This window comes from Agelaius phoeniceus, chromosome 5 (assembly GCF_051311805.1).
Source record: "Agelaius phoeniceus isolate bAgePho1 chromosome 5, bAgePho1.hap1, whole genome shotgun sequence".
Taxonomy (NCBI): Eukaryota; Metazoa; Chordata; class Aves; order Passeriformes; family Icteridae; genus Agelaius; species Agelaius phoeniceus.
The window spans coordinates 73191900-73209847 of NC_135269.1; the positions used below are offsets into that span (position 1 = coordinate 73191900).

General features: G+C 61.3%; 2 protein-coding genes across 6 annotated transcripts; one reads left to right on the plus strand and one right to left on the minus strand.

Moving 5' to 3' along the window:
• Nucleotides 1-5503: 5503 nt before the first annotated feature.
• On the minus strand, nucleotides 5504-7927 carry LOC143694181 (uncharacterized). 3 transcript variants are annotated; one of them, XM_077179332.1, is made up of 5 exons: nucleotides 7765-7927; nucleotides 7510-7731; nucleotides 7307-7408; nucleotides 6644-6769; nucleotides 5504-6566 (listed from the first exon to the last, which is right to left on the minus strand). In XM_077179332.1, the coding sequence occupies exons 1-5, from the start codon at nucleotides 7876-7878 to the stop codon at nucleotides 6417-6419; spliced, it is 714 nt and encodes a 237-aa protein (XP_077035447.1). In that variant the 5' UTR covers nucleotides 7879-7927; the 3' UTR covers nucleotides 5504-6416. The 3 variants fall into 3 exon arrangements, with proteins under 3 accessions (XP_077035447.1, XP_077035446.1, XP_077035448.1); XM_077179331.1 differs by having other exon boundaries at nucleotides 7510-7878; XM_077179333.1 differs by lacking the exon at nucleotides 7307-7408 and having other exon boundaries at nucleotides 7510-7878.
• On the plus strand, nucleotides 7865-17563 carry CHKB (choline kinase beta). Of its 3 annotated transcripts, XM_077179328.1 has the most exons (11): nucleotides 7865-8167; nucleotides 8993-9101; nucleotides 10662-10775; nucleotides 10844-10977; nucleotides 11999-12103; nucleotides 12915-12973; nucleotides 13057-13141; nucleotides 14205-14313; nucleotides 15456-15565; nucleotides 16194-16275; nucleotides 17265-17563. In XM_077179328.1, exons 1-11 carry the CDS (start codon nucleotides 8016-8018, stop codon nucleotides 17319-17321), a joined length of 1116 nt encoding a protein of 371 aa, XP_077035443.1. In that variant the 5' UTR covers nucleotides 7865-8015; the 3' UTR covers nucleotides 17322-17563. The 3 variants fall into 3 exon arrangements, with proteins under 3 accessions (XP_077035443.1, XP_077035440.1, XP_077035441.1); XM_077179325.1 differs by lacking the exons at nucleotides 15456-15565; nucleotides 16194-16275; nucleotides 17265-17563 and adding an exon at nucleotides 14443-15128; XM_077179326.1 differs by lacking the exons at nucleotides 7865-8167; nucleotides 8993-9101; nucleotides 10662-10775; nucleotides 10844-10977; nucleotides 11999-12103 and having other exon boundaries at nucleotides 12110-12973.
• The last annotated feature ends 385 nt before the right edge of the window (nucleotides 17564-17948 follow it).

Here is a 17948-nt window from a genome sequence, read left to right on the forward strand (position 1 = left end):
GGGTCTGGGGGTGTGGGATGGGATTGGGGGAGTTATGGGAATGGGGGTGGGATAGGGAGGGAATGGGGAGTGGTCCTGGGTGGGCGGGGGGGGGGGGGAGAAATCTCCTGAGGGGAGGGGAGGGGAGGGAAGGGGAGGGAAGGGAAGGGAAGGGAAGGGAAGGGAAGGGAAGGGAAGGGAAGGGAAGGGAAGGGAAGGGAAGGGAAGGGAAGGGAAGGGAAGGGAAGGGAAGGGAAGGGAAGGGAAGGGAAGGGAAGGGAAGGGAAGGGAAGGGAAGGGGCTTTGGAATGGGGTGGGATCAGGAGGGAAAGCTGGGACGGAGAGGGGCAGGAAGGGGTCGGATCGCGGGGGGGGGGGGAACAGGGGGTCAGTAGGGTCTCTAGGACATCAGGGGTTTTATAGTGGGGTCAGGGGGTCTATAGGAGGGGTCGAGGGTCTAAAGTGGGGCCAGAGGGTTTATAGGGGTGGCCAGGGGGTCTGTAGGGGGTTCAGGGGTTCTGTAGTGGGGCAGGGCGGTTTATAGGGTGGTCACAGGCTCTGCAGTGGGGCAGGGCAGTTTATAGGGTGGTCGGGGTGTCCATAGGGTGCGCGGGGCTCTATAGGGGCGGTGACAGGGCCGGGGGCGGAGCTGTCCGCGGTGCTGAAGGCGGGAAAGGGGAACCGGGGCTGTACGCGGAGGCAGAGGGGCTATAGGGGATCGGGGGGGTCTGTAGGGGATCCCGAAGCTCTGTAGGGGTGCTGAGGGATCCATAAGGGCTCAGGGGGTCTGTGGGGTCGGTAAGAGGGGACAGGAGCTGTGTGGGAACTGGGAGCAGAGCACAGGGGCTCCGGCGTCTATAGGGGATCGGGGGGCTATAGGGGGTCTATAGGGGATCTGGGGGAGCCTATAAGGGGGTCAGGTCTCTGTAGGGGATCGGGCCCTATGGGGCGCTCTATGGGGTCGCTCTGTAGGGTCGCTGAGCGGGGCCGGGGGCCGCGCAGGGCCCGCGAGCGGAGCTGTCCCTGGTGCTGACACCGGGACCGGACAGCGGCCGCCGCTGGTGGCCGCAGGGGACACCAGGGACGGTCCCAGTTCGGGGCGCGGGCAATGCGAGCCCCGAACTGCCACCCGTGGGATGTGGGGTCCCTCAGTGTCCCCGTGTGTCCCCCATTCCCTCAGTGTCCCCCTGTGTCCCCAGCTCCTGCATGCCACCCCTGTGTCCCCCATGTCCCTCAGTGTCCCCCTGTGTCCCCCATGTCCCTCAGTGTCCCCACACCCTCAGTGTCCCCCATGTCCCTCAGTGTCCCCACACCCTCAGTGTCCCCCATGTCCCCAAGCGAGGCTGAGGCCACTTTGGTGCCACCACAGGGCCAAGGGGACACCCAGGGCACCCCAACCCCCACCCCTCTATGACCCACTCCTGCCTGTGCCTCTTCCCAAAATTCCCATCCATCCCAGCTTCCCATTCCCTCCCTCCCAGCCATCCATCATCCATCCATCCATTCCTCATCCATCCATCATCCATCCATGCATCCATCATCCATCCATCCATCAGCCATCCATCCCCCATCCATCATCCATCATCCATCCATCCATCCATCATCCATCCATCCATCATCCATCCATCCATCATCCATCAATCATCCATCCATCATCCATCCATCATCCATCCCCCATCCATCCATCATCCATCCATCCATCATCCATCCATCCACCATCCATCCATCCATCCATCCATCATCCATCCATCATCCATCCATCCATCCATCCATCCATCCATCCATCCATCCATCCATCATCCATCCATCATCCATCATCCATCATCCATCCATCCATCATCCATCCATCCATCCATCCATCCATCATCCATCCATCCATCATTCATCCATCATCCATCCATCCATCCATCCATCCATCATCCATCCATCGTCCATCCATCATCCATCCATCCATCATCCATCCATCCATCCATCAGCCATCCATCCATCAGCCATCCATCCCCCATCCATCCATCCATCCATCCATCCATCCATCCATCCATCCATCCATCCATCATCCATCCATCATCCATCCATCCATCATCCATCATCCATCCATCATCCATCCATCATCCATCCATCCATCATTCATCCATCATCCATCCATCCATCCATCCATCCATCCATCCATCCATCATCCATCCATCATCCATCCATCCATCATCCATCATCCATCCATCATCCATCCATCATCCATCCATCCATCATCCATCCATCATCCATCCATCCATCATTCATCCATCATCCATCCATCCATCCATCCATCCATCCATCATCCATCCATCCATCCATCCATCCCCCATCCATCCATCATCCATCCATCATCCATCCATCCATCCATCCATCCATCCATCCATCCATCCATCCATCCATCCATCATCCATCATTCATCCATCATCCATCCATCCATCCATCCATCCATCCATCCATCCATCCATCCATCATCCATCATCCATCCATCCATCATCCATCCATCCATCATCCATCCATCCATCATCCATCCATCATCCATCCATCATCCATCCATCCATCATCCATCCATCCATCCTTCAATCCATCCATCCATCCATCCATCCATCCATCCATCCATCCATCATCCATCCTTCAATCCATCCATCCATCCATCCATCCATCATCCATCCTTCAATCCATCCATCCATCCATCCATCCATCCATCCATCCATCCATCCATCCATCATCCATCCATCATCCATCCATCATCCATCCATCCATCCTTCAATCCATCCATCCTTCAATCCATCCATCCATCCATCCATCATCCATCCATCCACCATCCATCCATCATCCATCCATCCATCCATCCATCCATCCATCCATCCATCCATCCATCCATCCATCAGCCATCCATCCATCATCCATCCATCCATCCATCATCCATCCATCCATCATCCATCCATCCATCCATCCATCATCCATCCATCATCCATCCATCCATCATCCATCCATCCATCCATCCATCCATCATCCATCCATCCATCCATCCCTCATCCATCAATCATCCATCCATCATCCATCCATCCATCCATCCATCCATCCATCCATCCATCCATCCATCCATCATCCATCCATCCATCCAACATCACTCCAACATTCTGATCCATCCCAATATTCCCAGTTTTCACCCCACTTTCCCATTCCTTTCTTCACCCCAACATTCCCATTCCCAGTTCCCATCCCAACATTCCCATTCCCATCTCAATCCCAACATTCCCATTCCCAGTTTCCACCCCAACATTCCCATTCCCATCTTTGTTCCTTTGGGGTTTTGGGACACGGCCCCACCCCAGCCGGGGTTTGGGGTTCCAGGAGCTCCCCCCGGGGTGTTTGACCCCCATTCCACAGGGAAAACATTCCCTGAAAACCGAGCAGGGTCTTCCCAAGCCCAGGGATTCCCAAACTCCCAGAGGGAATTGTGGCTTCAAGGGACTTCAAAGGTTTTCCAAGGATAAGCTGGGCTCGATGCTCCTTTGGGATCCCACTCCAGATGTTCCGGGATTCCTCTGGCCCCTGCCAAGGCTTGGCCCCCTTTCCATGGAAAATGATCCCAAATATCCCCATTGGCCCAGGCTGAGGCCACTCCCTCTTTTCCCAGGGCTCATTCCCTGGATAATTGGGTTGTGCTGGCAATTCACAAGGGTGTGAGCATAGAATTCCAAGATTATTGAGTCTGGGAAAGAATTCCAAGGTCACTGAGTCCAAGCTGGGCCCGATCCCCACCAGAGCCCTGAGTGCCACCTCCAGGAATTCCTTGGACACCTCCAGGGACGGCGACTCCAGAGCTCCCTGGGCAACCCCTGCCAAGGCCTGAGCCCTTTCCATGGAAAACGATCCCAAATCCCAGAGCTGAGCCTGCCCTGGCCCAGGCTGAGGCCGCTCCCTCTTTTCCCGGGGCTCATTCCCTGGAGCAGATCCCGATCCCCGCTGGCTCCTGGCAGGAGCTGGGCAGGCCCAGAAGGACATTCCCGATCCCTGCCCCGATCCCGGCACAGCTGCCCTGGCCCCAGCCCGGGGCACATCCCACATTTCCCGGGCTCTCCCTGCACGGATCCCTGGGGGGCTCGGGGGCCCTTCCCGAGGCACTGCTGGCATTCCATGGGCCAGGATTCCACAATTCCCCAACCCTGGCGGGGCCTGCCTGGGAAGGACCTCCCAGCCCATCCCAAGGATCCCCCAGGATCCAGGAGATCCCACGGGCATGTCCCAGGAAGTTTTCCAATGGTTTCCATTCCCAGGATCTGGGAATTCCACCCTGGGTCGATCCCAAACCTTTGGCTTCCAGAATAGATCCAGAGGATCCATTTGGACCCACATGAGCTCTGAAAAATGGGAGAAATTCCCGCTGGGAAAATCCAGCCTGAGGAAAATCCATCCATTCAATTCTTCCTGCTCTCCTTATCCCAAGTTTTCCCTTTTCCCTCTCACTTCCAGCCAAGTCCTTCCCACAGAGCTGCAGGGTCTCCTCATTCCCAAATCCCGGCCCCTCTCCGCATCCAACCCCCACCATTTCCCACCCAAACATGGAACATCAGCTCCTGGAGCAGCAGCTGGAGCAGCTGGAGCTGAGATTCCACCCAAAAAAAAAAGGAATTTCCCTTTGGAAGAGGAAAAGCCAAAGCCGGGAAATCCCGGATCCAGGAGCACCCGGCAGGGCCCAGCCCCGAGCCCCGCCCAGGCCCGATGGAAATCTGGGAAGCAAAGGGAAATCCCTCGGGAATGAGGGAGCCCCAGGGCCAGGCCAGGGCTTCCAGAAGCTTCCCTGAGAATCCCGGGATGAGCCAGAGCCCGTCCCAAAGGAGCCCCAGAGCCGCCTCTGCTCCAGGCTGAGCCCAGATCCCAAATCCAGCCGGAGTTTTCCAGCCCAAATCCCAAATCCCTCCAGAGTTTTCCAGCCCAAATCCCAAACCCCTCCAGAGTTTTCCAGCCCAAATCCCAAACCCCTCCAGAGTTTTCCAACCCAAATCCCAATCCCCTCTGGAGTTTTCCAGTCTCCTCCCACAGCCCTCTGGAATTTTCCAGCCCTTCCCAGCCCTGTTCCCTTCCTGGCCCCATTCCAGCCCCTCCAGGGCTCTCCAGGATTCCAGCTGGGGCCTCACCGGGGCCACCTTTGGAAAATGTGGGAAAACTCCCAGAAAGGTTTGGGATCACCATCCCCACAGGGGTTTCCATCCCCACAGAGGTGGCACTTGGGGACACGGGGGGTGGCCTTGCCCCGCTGGATCCCAGGGGATTTTCCAGCCTCCATCCCCCCCCCCAGGCAGGCCGGGGTGGCAGCAGCAGCAGCAGCTGGCACAGATGTCACCACCCCCCGTCACCCATCTGTCACCCCTGGCCCCCCCGGCACTTCCCGAGGTTCCGGACATAATCCAGGATCGGGGCCGGGCATCGCTGCCACCTCCGAGCCCAGGAATGTCACACGGGGGGGACAGGGTGACCCCAGGAATGAACACAGCTGGACACGGACACGGGGCGGGCCCGGAGTTTATTGGTGATCATGGGAAGGGGACACGGTGGCCATGGGGGGACAGGGTGACCATGGGCAGGAGGACACAGTGGCCATGGGGGGACAGGGTGACCATGGGGGGACACGGTGGCCATGGGGGGACACGGTGGCCATGGGCAGGGGACATGGTGACCATGGGCAGGGGACACGGTGGCCATGGGGGGACAGGGTGACCTTGGCAGGGGGACAGGGTGACCATGGGGCAGTGTGGGGTTTCCAGGGGGGGCTTTGGGGCTGGGGGTGTCTGTGGGGGGGGGACAGGGCAGGGGGTTTCTGTGGGATGGGAATGGGGTTTTTGGGGGGCATTATGGGGCTGGGGGTGTCTGTGGGGTGGGCACAAGGTGTTTATGGGGTGGGACAAGGCACAAGGTGTGTCCATAGGGGCACTGTGTGTTTATGGGGTGGGCACAGGGTGTCCATGGGGGGTACAGGGTGTTTATGGGGTGGGCACAGCATGTCCATAGGGGTACAGGGTGTTTATGGGGTGGGCACAGGGTGTCCATAGGGGGTACAGGGTGTTTATGGGGTGGGCACAGCATGTCCATAGGGGTACAGGGTGTTTATGGGGTGGGCACAGCATGTCCATAGGGGTACAGGGTGTTTATGGGGTGGGCACAGGGTGTCCATAGGGGGTACAGGGTGTTTATGGGGTGGGACAAGGCACTGTGTGTTTATGGGGTGAGCACAGGGTGTCCATAGGGGTACAGGGTGTTTATGGGGTGGGCACAGGGTGTTTATGGGGTGGCACAAGGCACAGGGTGTCCATAGGGGGTACAGGGTGTTTATGGGGTGGCACAAGGCACAAGGTGTTTATAGGGTGGGCACAGCCAGGTCCCCGTGCCCTCACCCCGCTGTCCCTGGCTGGCCGGGGGGTGGCTCAGGGGGTGTCCCCGTTGTCCCCCTGTGCCAGCAGCAGATCCAGGTAGGCCCCAGAGATGAGGTCCTGCTCCCCAATCCCGAATTCCTGCAGCAGCTCCCGCGCCAGGCGCTGCCCGTCCTCCTCGCTCTGCTCCGGCCGCAGCACCACCTGCGGCCACCCACGGTCACCCAGGGCCACCAGGGCCACCAGGGCCACCCGGGGTGCCACTCCCCCTGTCCCCTCACCTCCAGCTCCAGGAAGTCCCCGAGCCCCTGCACCCGGTCCAGGTGCAGCCGGGTCTGGCCCAGCAGGAACAGGAGCCGCTCCTTCCTCACCGTGCCCAGCACGCCCAGGGACTGCGACAGCACCGCCTGGGGACAGGGGACAGAGGTGACACAGGGCCCAGCATGCCCAGGGACTGCGACAGCACTGCCTGGGGACAGGGACAGGGGTGACACAGGGACCCCACAGTGCCCAGAGACTGCGACAGCACCGCCTGGGGACGGGGACAGGGATGACACAGGGACCCCACAGTGCCCAGAGACTGCGACAGCACTGCCTGGGGACAGGGACAGGGATGGGACAGGGGTGACACAGGGACCCCACAGTGCCCAGCACGCCCAGGGACTGCGACAGCACCGCCTGGGGCCATGAGGACAGGGCTGACAGGGGGTGACAGGGGGTGAGACAGGGACCCCACAAAGCCTAGGGACTGGGACAGCACTGCTTGGGGTGACACGGGGACAGGGGTGACAGGGGGTGACACAGCAACCCCACAGAGCCCAGGGCCCATGCCACCACCGCCTGTGGGCACAGGGGGTGACAGGGGTGGCACAGGGGATTACAGGGGTGGCACAGCGGGTGACAAGGTGGCACAGGGACCCCAGCTCTCCCCCAGCCCCGCTCACCTGCAGCCCCTCGGGGTCGGCCGTGGGGGTGATGCTGAACCTGGACAGTTTGGGGCCGGCGCTGTCGGGGCGCTCGTAGAAAATCAGCTCCCCCCGGCCGTCCTGGGGGCAGCCACAGGTAGGGACAGGTGAGAACAGGGACAGGAGAGCACGGGGACACGTGAGGACAGGGCCAGGGCCAAGCCCCTCCAGCCACCCCTCACCTGTGTCTGGCGCAGCTTGAGCCGCCCCCGCGGCACCCGGAAGAACGTGTCGGTCTGGAGCAGCACCTGCCCGCCCCCGGGGCACACCTGGGGCGGCTCCTGCCCCTCACCTGTGCCCGGTCCGCCCCCGGGGCACACCTGGGGCGGCTCCTGCCCCTCACCTGTGCCCGGTCCGCCCCCGGGGCACACCTGGGGCGGTCCCTGCCCGGCCCCGGGGCACACCTGGGACGGTCCCTGCCCGGCCCCGGGGCACACGGGGCACACCGGGCCCAGCCCCCGCAGCCTCAGGGCCGCCCTCAGCGCTTCCTCCCGCGCCCTCAGCCGCGCCTTCACCTCCACGTTCCGCCGCATCCCGCCGAGCGCGCCCATTGGCTGCCGCGCACGCACCACCTCCCCGAGGTGGCTTTCTATTGGTCGGTTAAACCGTCAATCAGCGAACCGCGTTGTTATTGGTTAGAGGCTGCCCGGGCGCCGCCCTGGCCGAGCGGAACGGGGCAGGGGCGACCATGGCGGCGGCGGCGGGGGGCCAGGGCAGCGGCAGCGAGGACGGCGATGTCCCTGCCGCCACCCGCCTGCAGGCCTACGCCTGGTGCCGCGAGTTTCTGGCCGGCTCCTGGAAGCTCATCGGCCCGGACGAGTTCGGCATCTGGCCCATCGGGTAGGAAGCGGAACGGGCGAGAGGCGTGTTCCCCCCCCCGCCCTCTCCGCGGTGGTCTCGTCCCGGGGTTTAGGGAAGCGTCCCTCACAGCGGCCCCGGTTACCCCGCAGCGGTGTCCCTGTCCCCTCCCAGTGTCCCCAGACCTGTGTCCCAGTCCCCTCCCAGTGTCCCTGCTGTCCTCTGGACCCAGTGTCCCTCCCAGTGTCCCCGGACCAGTGTCCCAGTCCCTTCCCCGACCCCTTCCCAGTGTCCCCAGCTGCCCCTCCCCGAAGCAGCATCCCTGTCCCCCAGTGTCCCCAGCTGCCCTCGGGGCCGTGTCCCAGTGTCCCCCTCCCAGTCGCCTCCCAGACCATCATCCCTGTCCCCCGGTTGTCCCCACGGACTGGTGTCCTGGTCCCTCTCCCAGCTGCCCCCAGTTTTCCCCCGGACTCGTACTCCAGTGCCTCTCCCAGTGTCCCCAAGCATTGTCCCCCGTGTCCCCAGTCCATTGTCCCCAGTGTCCCCATCCCCTGCCAGGTACCCAGCACATCCTGAACAGGGGTGTGGCTGTCCCCCCATGTCCCCTGCAGTTACCAGTGCCACTTCAGTGTCTCCCCTTCTCCCCCTGGTTCCCAGTGTCCTGGTGCCCCCTGACCCCACAAATCCCACAGTGGAGAACTCCTGTACCAGTGTGCACTGCCCGGGTGGGTCAGTGTCCCCCTGGTGTCCCCAATGTCCCCAGTGTCCCTGTCCCACAGCGGGGGGCTCAGTAACCTGCTGTACAAGTGTGCGCTGTCTGGGGTGTGTCAGTGTCCCCCTGATGTCCCCAATGTCCCTGTCCCACAGAGGGGGGCTCAGTAACCTGCTGTACAAGTGTGCGCTGCCCGAGCACGTGCAGAGCGTGGGGGACGAGCCCCGGCAGGTGCTGCTGCGCGTCTATGGGGCCATCCTGCAGGTGAGGGCACAGCCACACCCCACGGGGACCCCAAACCCCACGGGGACCCCATGGGGACCCAAGGGACCCCCTGGGTTGGGGATCCGGCTGGGGTGGGAGTGCTGGGGTTGGGGATTCCGAGGCCATCCTGCAGGTGGGGGGGACAGCCACTCCCCGTGGGGACCCCAAGGGATGCCCTGGGATTGGGGATCCAGCTGGAGTGGGAGTGCTGGGGTTGGGGATTCCGGGGCCATCCTGCAGGTGGGGGGGACAGCCACTCCCCGTGGGGACCCCCGGGACCCCAAACCCCATGAGGACCCCAAGGGAACCCCCTGAACTCCCTGGGATTAGGGTTTTTGGGTGCCCTCCCTCTGGGGTGGGAGGTGCTGGGGTTTGGGGTTCTGAGGCTCCTTGGGGTGTTGGGTTTGATGTCCCATTTTTGGGGCGCCAGTATTGGGGGTGCTGAGCTGGGGGCCCGTTTTTGGGGTGCTGGTGTTGGAGTTACTGTTTTGGGGTCTCGGTTTTGGGGTAACGGTATGGGGATCCTGGTTTTTGGGGTCCTGTTTTTGGGTCCCATTTTGGGGATCCCGTTTTGGTGTCCTGTTTTTGTGGTACCATTTTTGGATTTCCTATTTGGGGTCCCGTTTTTGTGGTCCCATTTTTGAGTCCCATTTTTTGGGATCCTTGTTTGGTGTCCTGTGTTTTTTGTGTCCCAATTTGAGATCCCGGTTTTGGGGATCCCATTTTGGGGGTCCCATTTTGGTGTCCTGTTTTAGTGGTCCCATTTTTGGATTTCCTATTTGGGGTCCCATTCTTGGGGATCCCTGTTTGGTGTCCCGTGGTTTTGGTGTCCCAATTTGGGGTCCCATTTTTGGGGACCCCATTTTGGTGTCCCGATCTGGGATCTGGTTTTTGGGGATCCCTGTTGGTGTCCCAATTTGGGGTCCAGTTTCTGGGGATCCCTGTTGGTGTCCCATGTTTTCTGTGTCCCGTTTTTGGGGATCCCTATTTGTGTCCTGTGTTTTCTGTGTCCCAATTTGTGGTCCCATTTTTAGGGATCCCTGTTTGGGTGTCCCGTGTTTTTGGTGTCCCAATCTGTGGTCCCATTTTTGGGATCCCTGTTTGGTGTCCTGTGTTTTTGTGTCCCAATTTGGGGTCCCGTTTTTGGGTCCCATTTTGGGATCCCTGTTTGGTGTCCTGTGTTTTTTGTGTCCCAATTTGAGATCCCATTTTTGGGGATCCCATTTTGGGGATCCTATTTTGGCATCCCGTGTTTTTGGTGTCCCAATCTGTGGTCCCATTTTTGTGTCCCATTTTGGGGATCCCTGTTGGTGTCTTTTGTTTTCTATGTCCCAATTTGTGGTCCCGTTTTTGGGTCCTGTTTTGGGGCTCCCTGTTGCCGTCCTGTGTTCTTTGGGATCCCGTTTTTGGGGATCCCCTTTTGGTGTCCCATGTTTTTGGTGTCCCAGTCTGTGGTCCCGTTTTTGGGTCCCATTTTTGGGGATCCCCGTTTGGTGTCCCGTGTTTTCGGTGTCCCAATCTGTGTCCCCGTTTTGGGGCGCCCCTGTCCCCCCTCCACAGGGCGTGGACTCGCTGGTGCTGGAGAGCGTCATGTTCGCCATCCTGGCCGAGCGCGCGCTGGGGCCGCGCCTCTTCGGGGTGTTCCCGCAGGGCCGCCTGGAGCAGTACCTGCCGGTAGGATCGGGGTCCCCCGCGCCCCCCGTGCCCCCCCCGGGCACCCCCAACCCCCCGTGCCCCCCCAGAGCCGGCGGCTGCGCACCGAGGAGCTGCGGGACCCGCGCGTCTCGGCCGAGATCGCCGTCACCATGGCGCGCTTCCACGGCATGGCCATGCCCTTCAACAAGGAGCCCAAGTGGCTCTTTGGGACCATGGAGGGGTGAGGGGACCTGATCCCACTGGGAGAGGGGAGGGGGGACTGAAATCCCACTGGGAACAGGGGGACCTGATCCCACTGGGAATGGGGATGGGGGACACAAAATCCCACTGGGAACAGGGAATGGGGTCAGGGGACCTGATCCCACTGGGAATGGGGAGGGGGGACCAAAATCCCACTGGGAACAGGGGGACCTGATCCCACTGGGTATGGGGATGGGGGACACAAAATCCCACTGGGAACGGGGAGGGGGGACCAAAATCCCACTGGGAACAGGGAATGGGGTGAGGGGACCCAAAATCCCACTGGGAACGGGGAGGGGGGACCAAAATCCCACTGGGATTGGGGAGAGAGGACCAAAATCCCACCGGGAACAGGGAATGGGGTGAGGGGACCTGATCCCACTGGGAACGGGGAGGGGGGACCAAAATCCTACTGGGAACAGGGAATGGGGTGAGGGGACCCAAAATCCCACTGGGAATAGGGAGAGAGGACCAAAATCCCCCTGGGAATGGTGAATGGGGTGAGGGGACCTGATCCCACTGGGAACAGGGAAGGGGGACCAAAATCCTACTGGGAACAGAGAGTGGGGAGGGGGGGACCCAAACCCCACTGGGAATGGGGAATGGGAACCCAAATCCCACTGGGAGCAGGGAGTGGGGTCCCCAAAATCCGATTGGGAAGAGGGAATGGGGTGGGAGAGCTCCAAATCCCAGCGGGATCATGAACTTGTGAGGGGGGACCCAAGTCCCATTGGGATCAGGGAGTGGGAACCCCAAGTCCCATTGGGATCAGGGAGTGGGGACCCCAAATCCCATTGGGATCAGGGAGTGGGAACCCCAAATCCCAGCAGGTCCAGAGCCCGGGGGTTTCCTGGCTGCTTCCAGAGGGTCCCGTGTGACACAGAGGGGACAGTGGGTGGCCCTGGGGTGGCCTTGGGGTGGCCGGGGCTGGGCAGAGAGCTCCGGGGGTTCTGTCCCCTGTGTCCCCACTGTCCCGTGTCCCCACTGTCCCGTGTCCCCAGGTACCTGCAGCAGATCTCAGAGCTGACGTTCTCAGAGCCGGCACAGCTGCAGCAGCTGGAGCAGCTCCGGGGCTACAACCTGGAGCAGGAGATGAGGAGCCTCAGGTCACTGCCACCCCCTGAGTGTCCCTCTGCTGTCCCTTGTCCCCGCCCGGCCCCACGGCGTCCCCAGGGCAGCGATGCTGTGGGGCCGGGGCGTCTGTGGTTCTGTCCTCCCCTCTGTCCCCTCTGTCCTTTCTATCTCGGGTCCCTCGTGTCCTCCTATCCCTGGTGTCCCCCATGTCCCACATATCCCTGTGTGTCTCTGTGTCCCTGGTGTCACCTGTGTCCCCCATGTCCTCAGGGTGACCCTGGTGTCTCCCCTGTGTCCCTTGTATCTGTGTCACCTCTATCTCCTGGTGTCACCCATGCCTTTTGTTCCTCTGTGTCCCCATGTCCCTTGTGTCCCATATCCCTGCACCTGCCATGTCCCCAGTGTCCCTGTGTCCCCCATATCCTTGGGGTGTCCCTGGTGTCCCCTGTATCCCCCATATCCCTGTGTCCCCATTTCCTTGGACCATCTCCATGTCCCTGGCGTCCCTGTGTCCCTGTACCCCTGGTGTCCCCATGTCCCCATTTCCCTGGATTCCGGTGTCCCCAGTGTCCTTGTATGCCAGGTATCCCCCTTGCCCCCAAAGTCCCTGTGCCCCCATGTCCCCAGATCCCTGCATCCCCCATGTCCCCGTGGCCCTGCTGTCCCCCCATGTTCCCATATCCCAGGACCCCTCCATGTCCTTGGGCTGTCCCTCATGTCCCCATGTCCCCATACTCCTGGTACCCTCCCATGTCCCTGGGCTGTCCCCGGGCTGTCCCTCTGTCCCCACCCTGTTCCCCCAACCCCTCCCCGTGTCCCTTCTGAGCCCCTCTCGCCCCTCAGGGACCTGCTGGAGGCCACCCCGTCCCCGGTGGTCTTCTGCCACAACGACGTGCAGGAGGGTGAGTGACACAGGGTGGCCCTGTCCCCCACATCCCCCAGATCCCCCAAAACCCCATAAATCCCCCAAACCCCGACCCCACAGGGAACATCCTGCTCCTGGCGGGGCGCGAGGCCTCCTCAGACCGGCTCATGCTCATCGACTTCGAGTACAGCAGCTACAACTACCGGTGGGCTTGGGGGCCCCTGGGGGGTTTGGGGGGGTCCCTGAGGGGATTTGGGGGTCCCTGGGGGGATCTGGGGGTCCCTGAGGGGATCTGGGGGGCCCCTGGGGGGTTTGGGGTGTCCCTGAGGGGATTTGGGGGTCCCTGAGGGGATCTGGGGGGTCCCTGAGGGGATTTGGGGTGTCCCTGGTGTTCCCTCATGTTCCATGATCCCACTGGGATTTCCCCACTCCCGCTCATGTTCCACGGTCCCGGTGGGATTAGGAGCTCCCCCTCACAAGTCCCTGATCCTGGGGGATTTGGGGGTCCCTGCAGGGATTTGGGGGATCCCGGGGGGGGTCCCTCACACTCCATGATCCCACTGGGATTTGGGGGCTTCCTGCTCATATTCCTGGTGGGGTTTAGGGGCTCCCCCTTCTGAGTCCCTGCTCTGTTTTTTAGGGAGATTTTAGGGGGTCCCTGGGAGCTTTTAGAAGCCCTTGTGGGGATTTGGGGGTCCCTAGAGGATTTGGGGTCCCTACAGGGTTCCCCACACTCCATGACCCCACTGGGATTTTGGGGTTTCCTGCTCGTATTCCGTGACCCCGTTGGGATTTGGGGTTCCACCTCCCTGCTCCATGATCCTGATGGGATTTGGGGGTGCCCTGTTCCCGCTCCATGCTCCCAGTGGGATTTAGGGCTCCAATCCCCTCTCCACACTCCCCGTGGGGTTTGGGGTTCCCTCTGAAGGCTCCCAGGTGGGTTTGGGCTCACAGTGGGGTCAGTGCTGATCCCCCAGTGATTTTGGGGCTCACAGTGGGGTCAGTGCTGATCCCCCAGTGATTTTGGGGCTCACAGTGGGGTCAGTGCTGATCCCCAGTGGGTTTGGGGTGGCAGTGGGGTCAGTGCTGATCCCCCAGTGATTTTGGGGCTCACAGAGGGGTCGGTGCTGATCCCCAGTGATTTTGGGGCTCACAGAGGGGTCGGTGCTGATCCCCAGTGATTTTGGGCTCACAGAGGGGTCGGTGCTGATCCCCAGTGATTTTGGGGCTCACAGAGGGGTCGGTGCTGTGTGACCCCCCCGCTGCAGGGGCTTTGACCTGGGCAATCACTTCTGCGAGTGGGTTTACAGCTACAGCCACGAGGGCTGGCCCTGCTTCCAGGCACACCCCGAGCACTACCCCAGCCGCCAGCAGCAGGTCTGGGGGACCAGGACCCCTTGGGGGGGGCTTTGGGGTCCCGGGGGGGTCCCTTGGGGCGGGGGGGGTCCCTTTGGGGATCCCTTGGGGGGTCCCAGCCCCAATCCCAACCCTTCCCACCCTCCCCAGCTCCATTTCATCCTCCAGGTTTTTCACCTGTCCGGGATCTCGGGGAGTCCCAGGGCTGGGCAGGGGCTCCTTTGGGGCTGGGTGGTCCCTTTGGGGTCCCGGGGACATTCCCTGGGCAGGGGTCCCTTGGGGCTGGGGGGTTCCCGAGGGATCCAGTCCCTGCTCCCAGCCCCTTTGTCCCTCCCCAGCTCCATTTCATCCGGCATCACCTGTCCCAGTGCTCAGGGGTCCCTTTGGGGCCGGGGGTGTCCCTTTGGGGCCAGGGAGTTCCTGGGGTGTCCCTTTGTGGTCCCAGCCCCCGTGCCCCTCCCCAGCTCCATTTCACCCGGCATTACCTGTCTGAATGCTCGGGGGTCCCTTTGGGGCTGGGGTGTCCCTTTGGCACTGGGGTGTCCCTGGGGTGTCCCTTTGGGGTCCCTTTGGGACCAGAGTGTCCCTTGGGTGTCTCTTTAGTGCCAGGGAGTCCCTTTGGGGTCCCAGCCCCTGTACCCCCTCCCCAGCTCCATTTCACCCAGCATCACCTGTCCCAGTGCTCAGGGGTCCCTTTGGGGTCAGGGGTGTCCCTGGGGTGTCCCTGGGGTGTCCCTTTGGGGCCGGGGAGTCCCTTTGGGTTCCCTTTGGGGTCCCAGCCCCTGTACCCCCTCCCCAGCTCCATTTCATCCACCATTACCTGTCCAGGTGCTCAGGGGTCCCTTTGGCACCGAGGTGTCCCTGGGGTGTCCCTTTGGGGTCCCAGCCCCCGTGTCCCCCCCAGCTCCATTTCATCCGCCATTACCTGTCTGAGGTCTCAGGGGTCCCTTTGGGGCCGGGGGTGTCCCTGGGGTGTCCCTTTGGCACTGGGGAGTCCCTGGGGTGTCCCTTTGGGGCCGGGGAGTCCCTTTGGGGTCCCTTTGGCACCGGGATGTCCCTGGGGTGTCCCTTTGGGGCCGGGGGTGTCCCTGGGGTGTCCCTTTGGCACTGGGGTGTCCCTCTGGGGTCCCTTTGTGGTCCCAGCCCCTGTACCCCCTCCCCAGCTCCATTTCATCCGCCATTACCTGTCGGCGGCGCTGTCGGGCGGCGCCGGGCGGGCCCCGCAGGAGGAGCAGGCGCGCCTGGAGGAGGAGATGCTGCGGGAGATCGAGCGGTACCGCCGGGGCACCGGGGGCTCCTCAGGGGGATGTCTGGGGGGCTTTGTACCTCTGTTTGGGGCTCTCTGTGCCACTTTCGGGGCTCTCTGTGCCACTCTCGGGGTCCCATGTGTGATTTTTGGGGGTTTTTATACCTCGGTTTGGGGTTTCCGTGCCTCTTTTGTGGTCCTCTGTGCCAAGTTTTGGGGTTTCTATGACCTCACTTTGGGTCTCTGAGCCATTTTGGGGGGGTCCTCTGTGCCACTTTGGGGTCCTCTGTGCCACTCTTGGGGTCCTCTGTGTGGTTTTTCGGGGTCTTTGTACCTCCACTGGGGGTCTCTGTGCCACTTTGGGATGTCTGTGCCACTTTCAGGGTCCTCAGTGGGATTTTTGGGGGCTTTGTACCTCTATTTGGGGCCCTCTGTTCCACTTTTGCAGTCTCTTTACCTGTATTTGGGTTCTCTGTGACATTTTTAGGGTTCTCTGTGCCCCCATTTGGGGTCTCTGTGCTCCCGTTTGGGGTTTCTGTCCCTCTTGGGGGTTTCTGTGCCATTTTTAGGCTCCCCTGCCCCACGCCCCCCTCCCGCGGGTGTTTTTGGGGTGCCCGGGGGGGATTTTGGGGTCTCACCCCCCTTTTCCCCCCAGCTTCACCCTGGCCTCACACTTCTTCTGGGGGCTCTGGTCCGTGGTGCAGGCCAAGATCTCCACGATCCACTTTGGGTACCTGGTGAGCTCTGGGGGCCGCTGTGCCCCTGTTGGGGGCTCCACGACCCCTGAACCCCTTTTAGCCCCTTCTCCCTTATTTCCCCTCCCTCCCCTCATTTCTCCCTGTTTTTTCCCCTTTCCCCTTTCTTTCATTTTCCCATTTTGCCCCCCATTTTCTCCCCATTTTCCCCACTTTTTCTCCCATCTCCCCCCTTTTATCCCCCCTTTTCCCTCTTCCCTTGCCCTTTCCTCCCTCTTTCCCCCATTCTCCCTTTTTCCCCCCTATTTTCCCCTTTTCCCCCCTTTTCTCCCCCTTCTTCCCCCTCTTTTCCCCCCATTTTTCCCCTTTCCCCTTTCTTTCCTTTTTCCCAATTTGCCCCCCATTTTCTCCCCCTTTTCCCCAATTTTTCTCCCATTTCCCCCCTTTTATCCCTCGTTTTTTCCCTTTTCTCTCCTGCCCTGCCCTTTCCTCCCTCTTTCCCCTTCTCCCTTTTTTCTCCCCTATTTTCCCCTTTTCCCTCCCTTTTCCCCTCATTTTCCCCCTTTCCCTTTTCTTTCCTCTTTTCCCAATTTGCCCCCATTTTCTCCCCTTTTTTCCCAAATTTTCTCCCATTTCCCCCCTTTTATCCCCCTTTTTTCTCCCTTTTCCCTCCTTCCCCACCCTTTCCTCCCTGTTTCCCCTTCTCCCTTTTCCCCTCCATTTACCCCTTTCCCCACCTTTTCTCCCCCCTTTCCCCCCTTTATCCTATTCCCCCCCTTTTTAACCCTTCCCTCCCCTTTTTAACCCCTTTTCCCCCCTTTTTTGCCCATTTCCCCCCTTTCATTCCCCCCTTTTCCCCCTTTTCCCACCTTCCCTGCCCTTTCCTCCCTTTTTCCTCTTCCCCTTCTCCCCTTTTCCTCCTCCTTTTCCTCTCCCTCCTTCCCCCCCTTTTCCCCCTTTCCCTCCTTTTTTTCCCCTTTCCCCCCATTTTTAACCCCTTTTCCCCCTTTTTTGCCCCCTTTTTCCCCCAGGATTACGCCCAGAGCCGTTTCCAGGCCTATTTCCAGCACAAGGCTCGCTGCTCCTGAGGGGATCCCCCAAATCCTGCCCCCCCCGGCCTCTGGGGGGGCGTTGGGACGGTTGGGGGGGTTGGTAACGGTTTGGGGGGGCCCTGACAGTTTGGGGGGCACCACAACGGTTTGGGGGGGCTGAGCCCCGGGACCCCCCCGCACCCCGGGACTCGGCAGCAGAGGTGGGTGGGACCCCCCCCATAAGGGTGGGATTTGGGGCGGGGGGCTCTGGGGACCCCCAGATCCGCACTCCTGGCCAGTAACGGGGGTTTGGGGTGGTTTTGGGGGGGTTTGGGGCGTGGCACAGGGGGTGGGGGACCCCGTTTGTACCTCAGTGCCCCCCGCGCTCCCCGCCCGCAGCTCTGGGGCCGGGGCCGCTCCCGGGGCCCCCGTTTCGACAGCAGAATGTAAAACTCAGACCAATAAAGCCGCGCTGGGGCCGGCGCTCGAGTCCGCCTTCCCTAATCCCGCCCCAAATCCCACCCCTTCGGATTCCTCCATCCCAAATCCCACCCAAAATCCCGCCCCAAATCCCACCCCTTCGGATTCCTCCATCCAAAACTCCCCCCAAAATCCCGCCCCAAATCCCACCCCTTCGGATTCCTCCATCCCAAATTCCCCCCCAAAATCCCGCCCCAAGTATCA

What these genes read in the sequence shown, in the direction of transcription:
- LOC143694181 (XM_077179331.1), bottom strand. Translation starts at nt 7,878, where the DNA reads ATGGGCGCGCTCGGCGGGATGCGGCGGAACGTGGAGGTGAAGGCGCGG. An exon ending in CCGACCCCGAGGGGCTGCAG is followed by an intron (nt 6,770 to 7,306) that starts GTGAGCGGGGCT and finishes CCCTGTCCCCAG; the next exon opens with GCGGTGCTGTCGCAGTCCCT. An exon ending in GGGACTTCCTGGAGCTGGAG is followed by an intron (nt 6,567 to 6,643) that starts GTGAGGGGACAG and finishes GGGTGGCCGCAG; the next exon opens with GTGGTGCTGCGGCCGGAGCA.
- CHKB (XM_077179325.1), top strand. Translation starts at nt 8,016, where the DNA reads ATGGCGGCGGCGGCGGGGGGCCAGGGCAGCGGCAGCGAGGACGGCGAT. An exon ending in TTCGGCATCTGGCCCATCGG is followed by an intron (nt 8,168 to 8,992) that starts GTAGGAAGCGGA and finishes CCTGTCCCACAG; the next exon opens with AGGGGGGCTCAGTAACCTGC. An exon ending in TCTATGGGGCCATCCTGCAG is followed by an intron (nt 9,102 to 10,661) that starts GTGAGGGCACAG and finishes CCCCCTCCACAG; the next exon opens with GGCGTGGACTCGCTGGTGCT.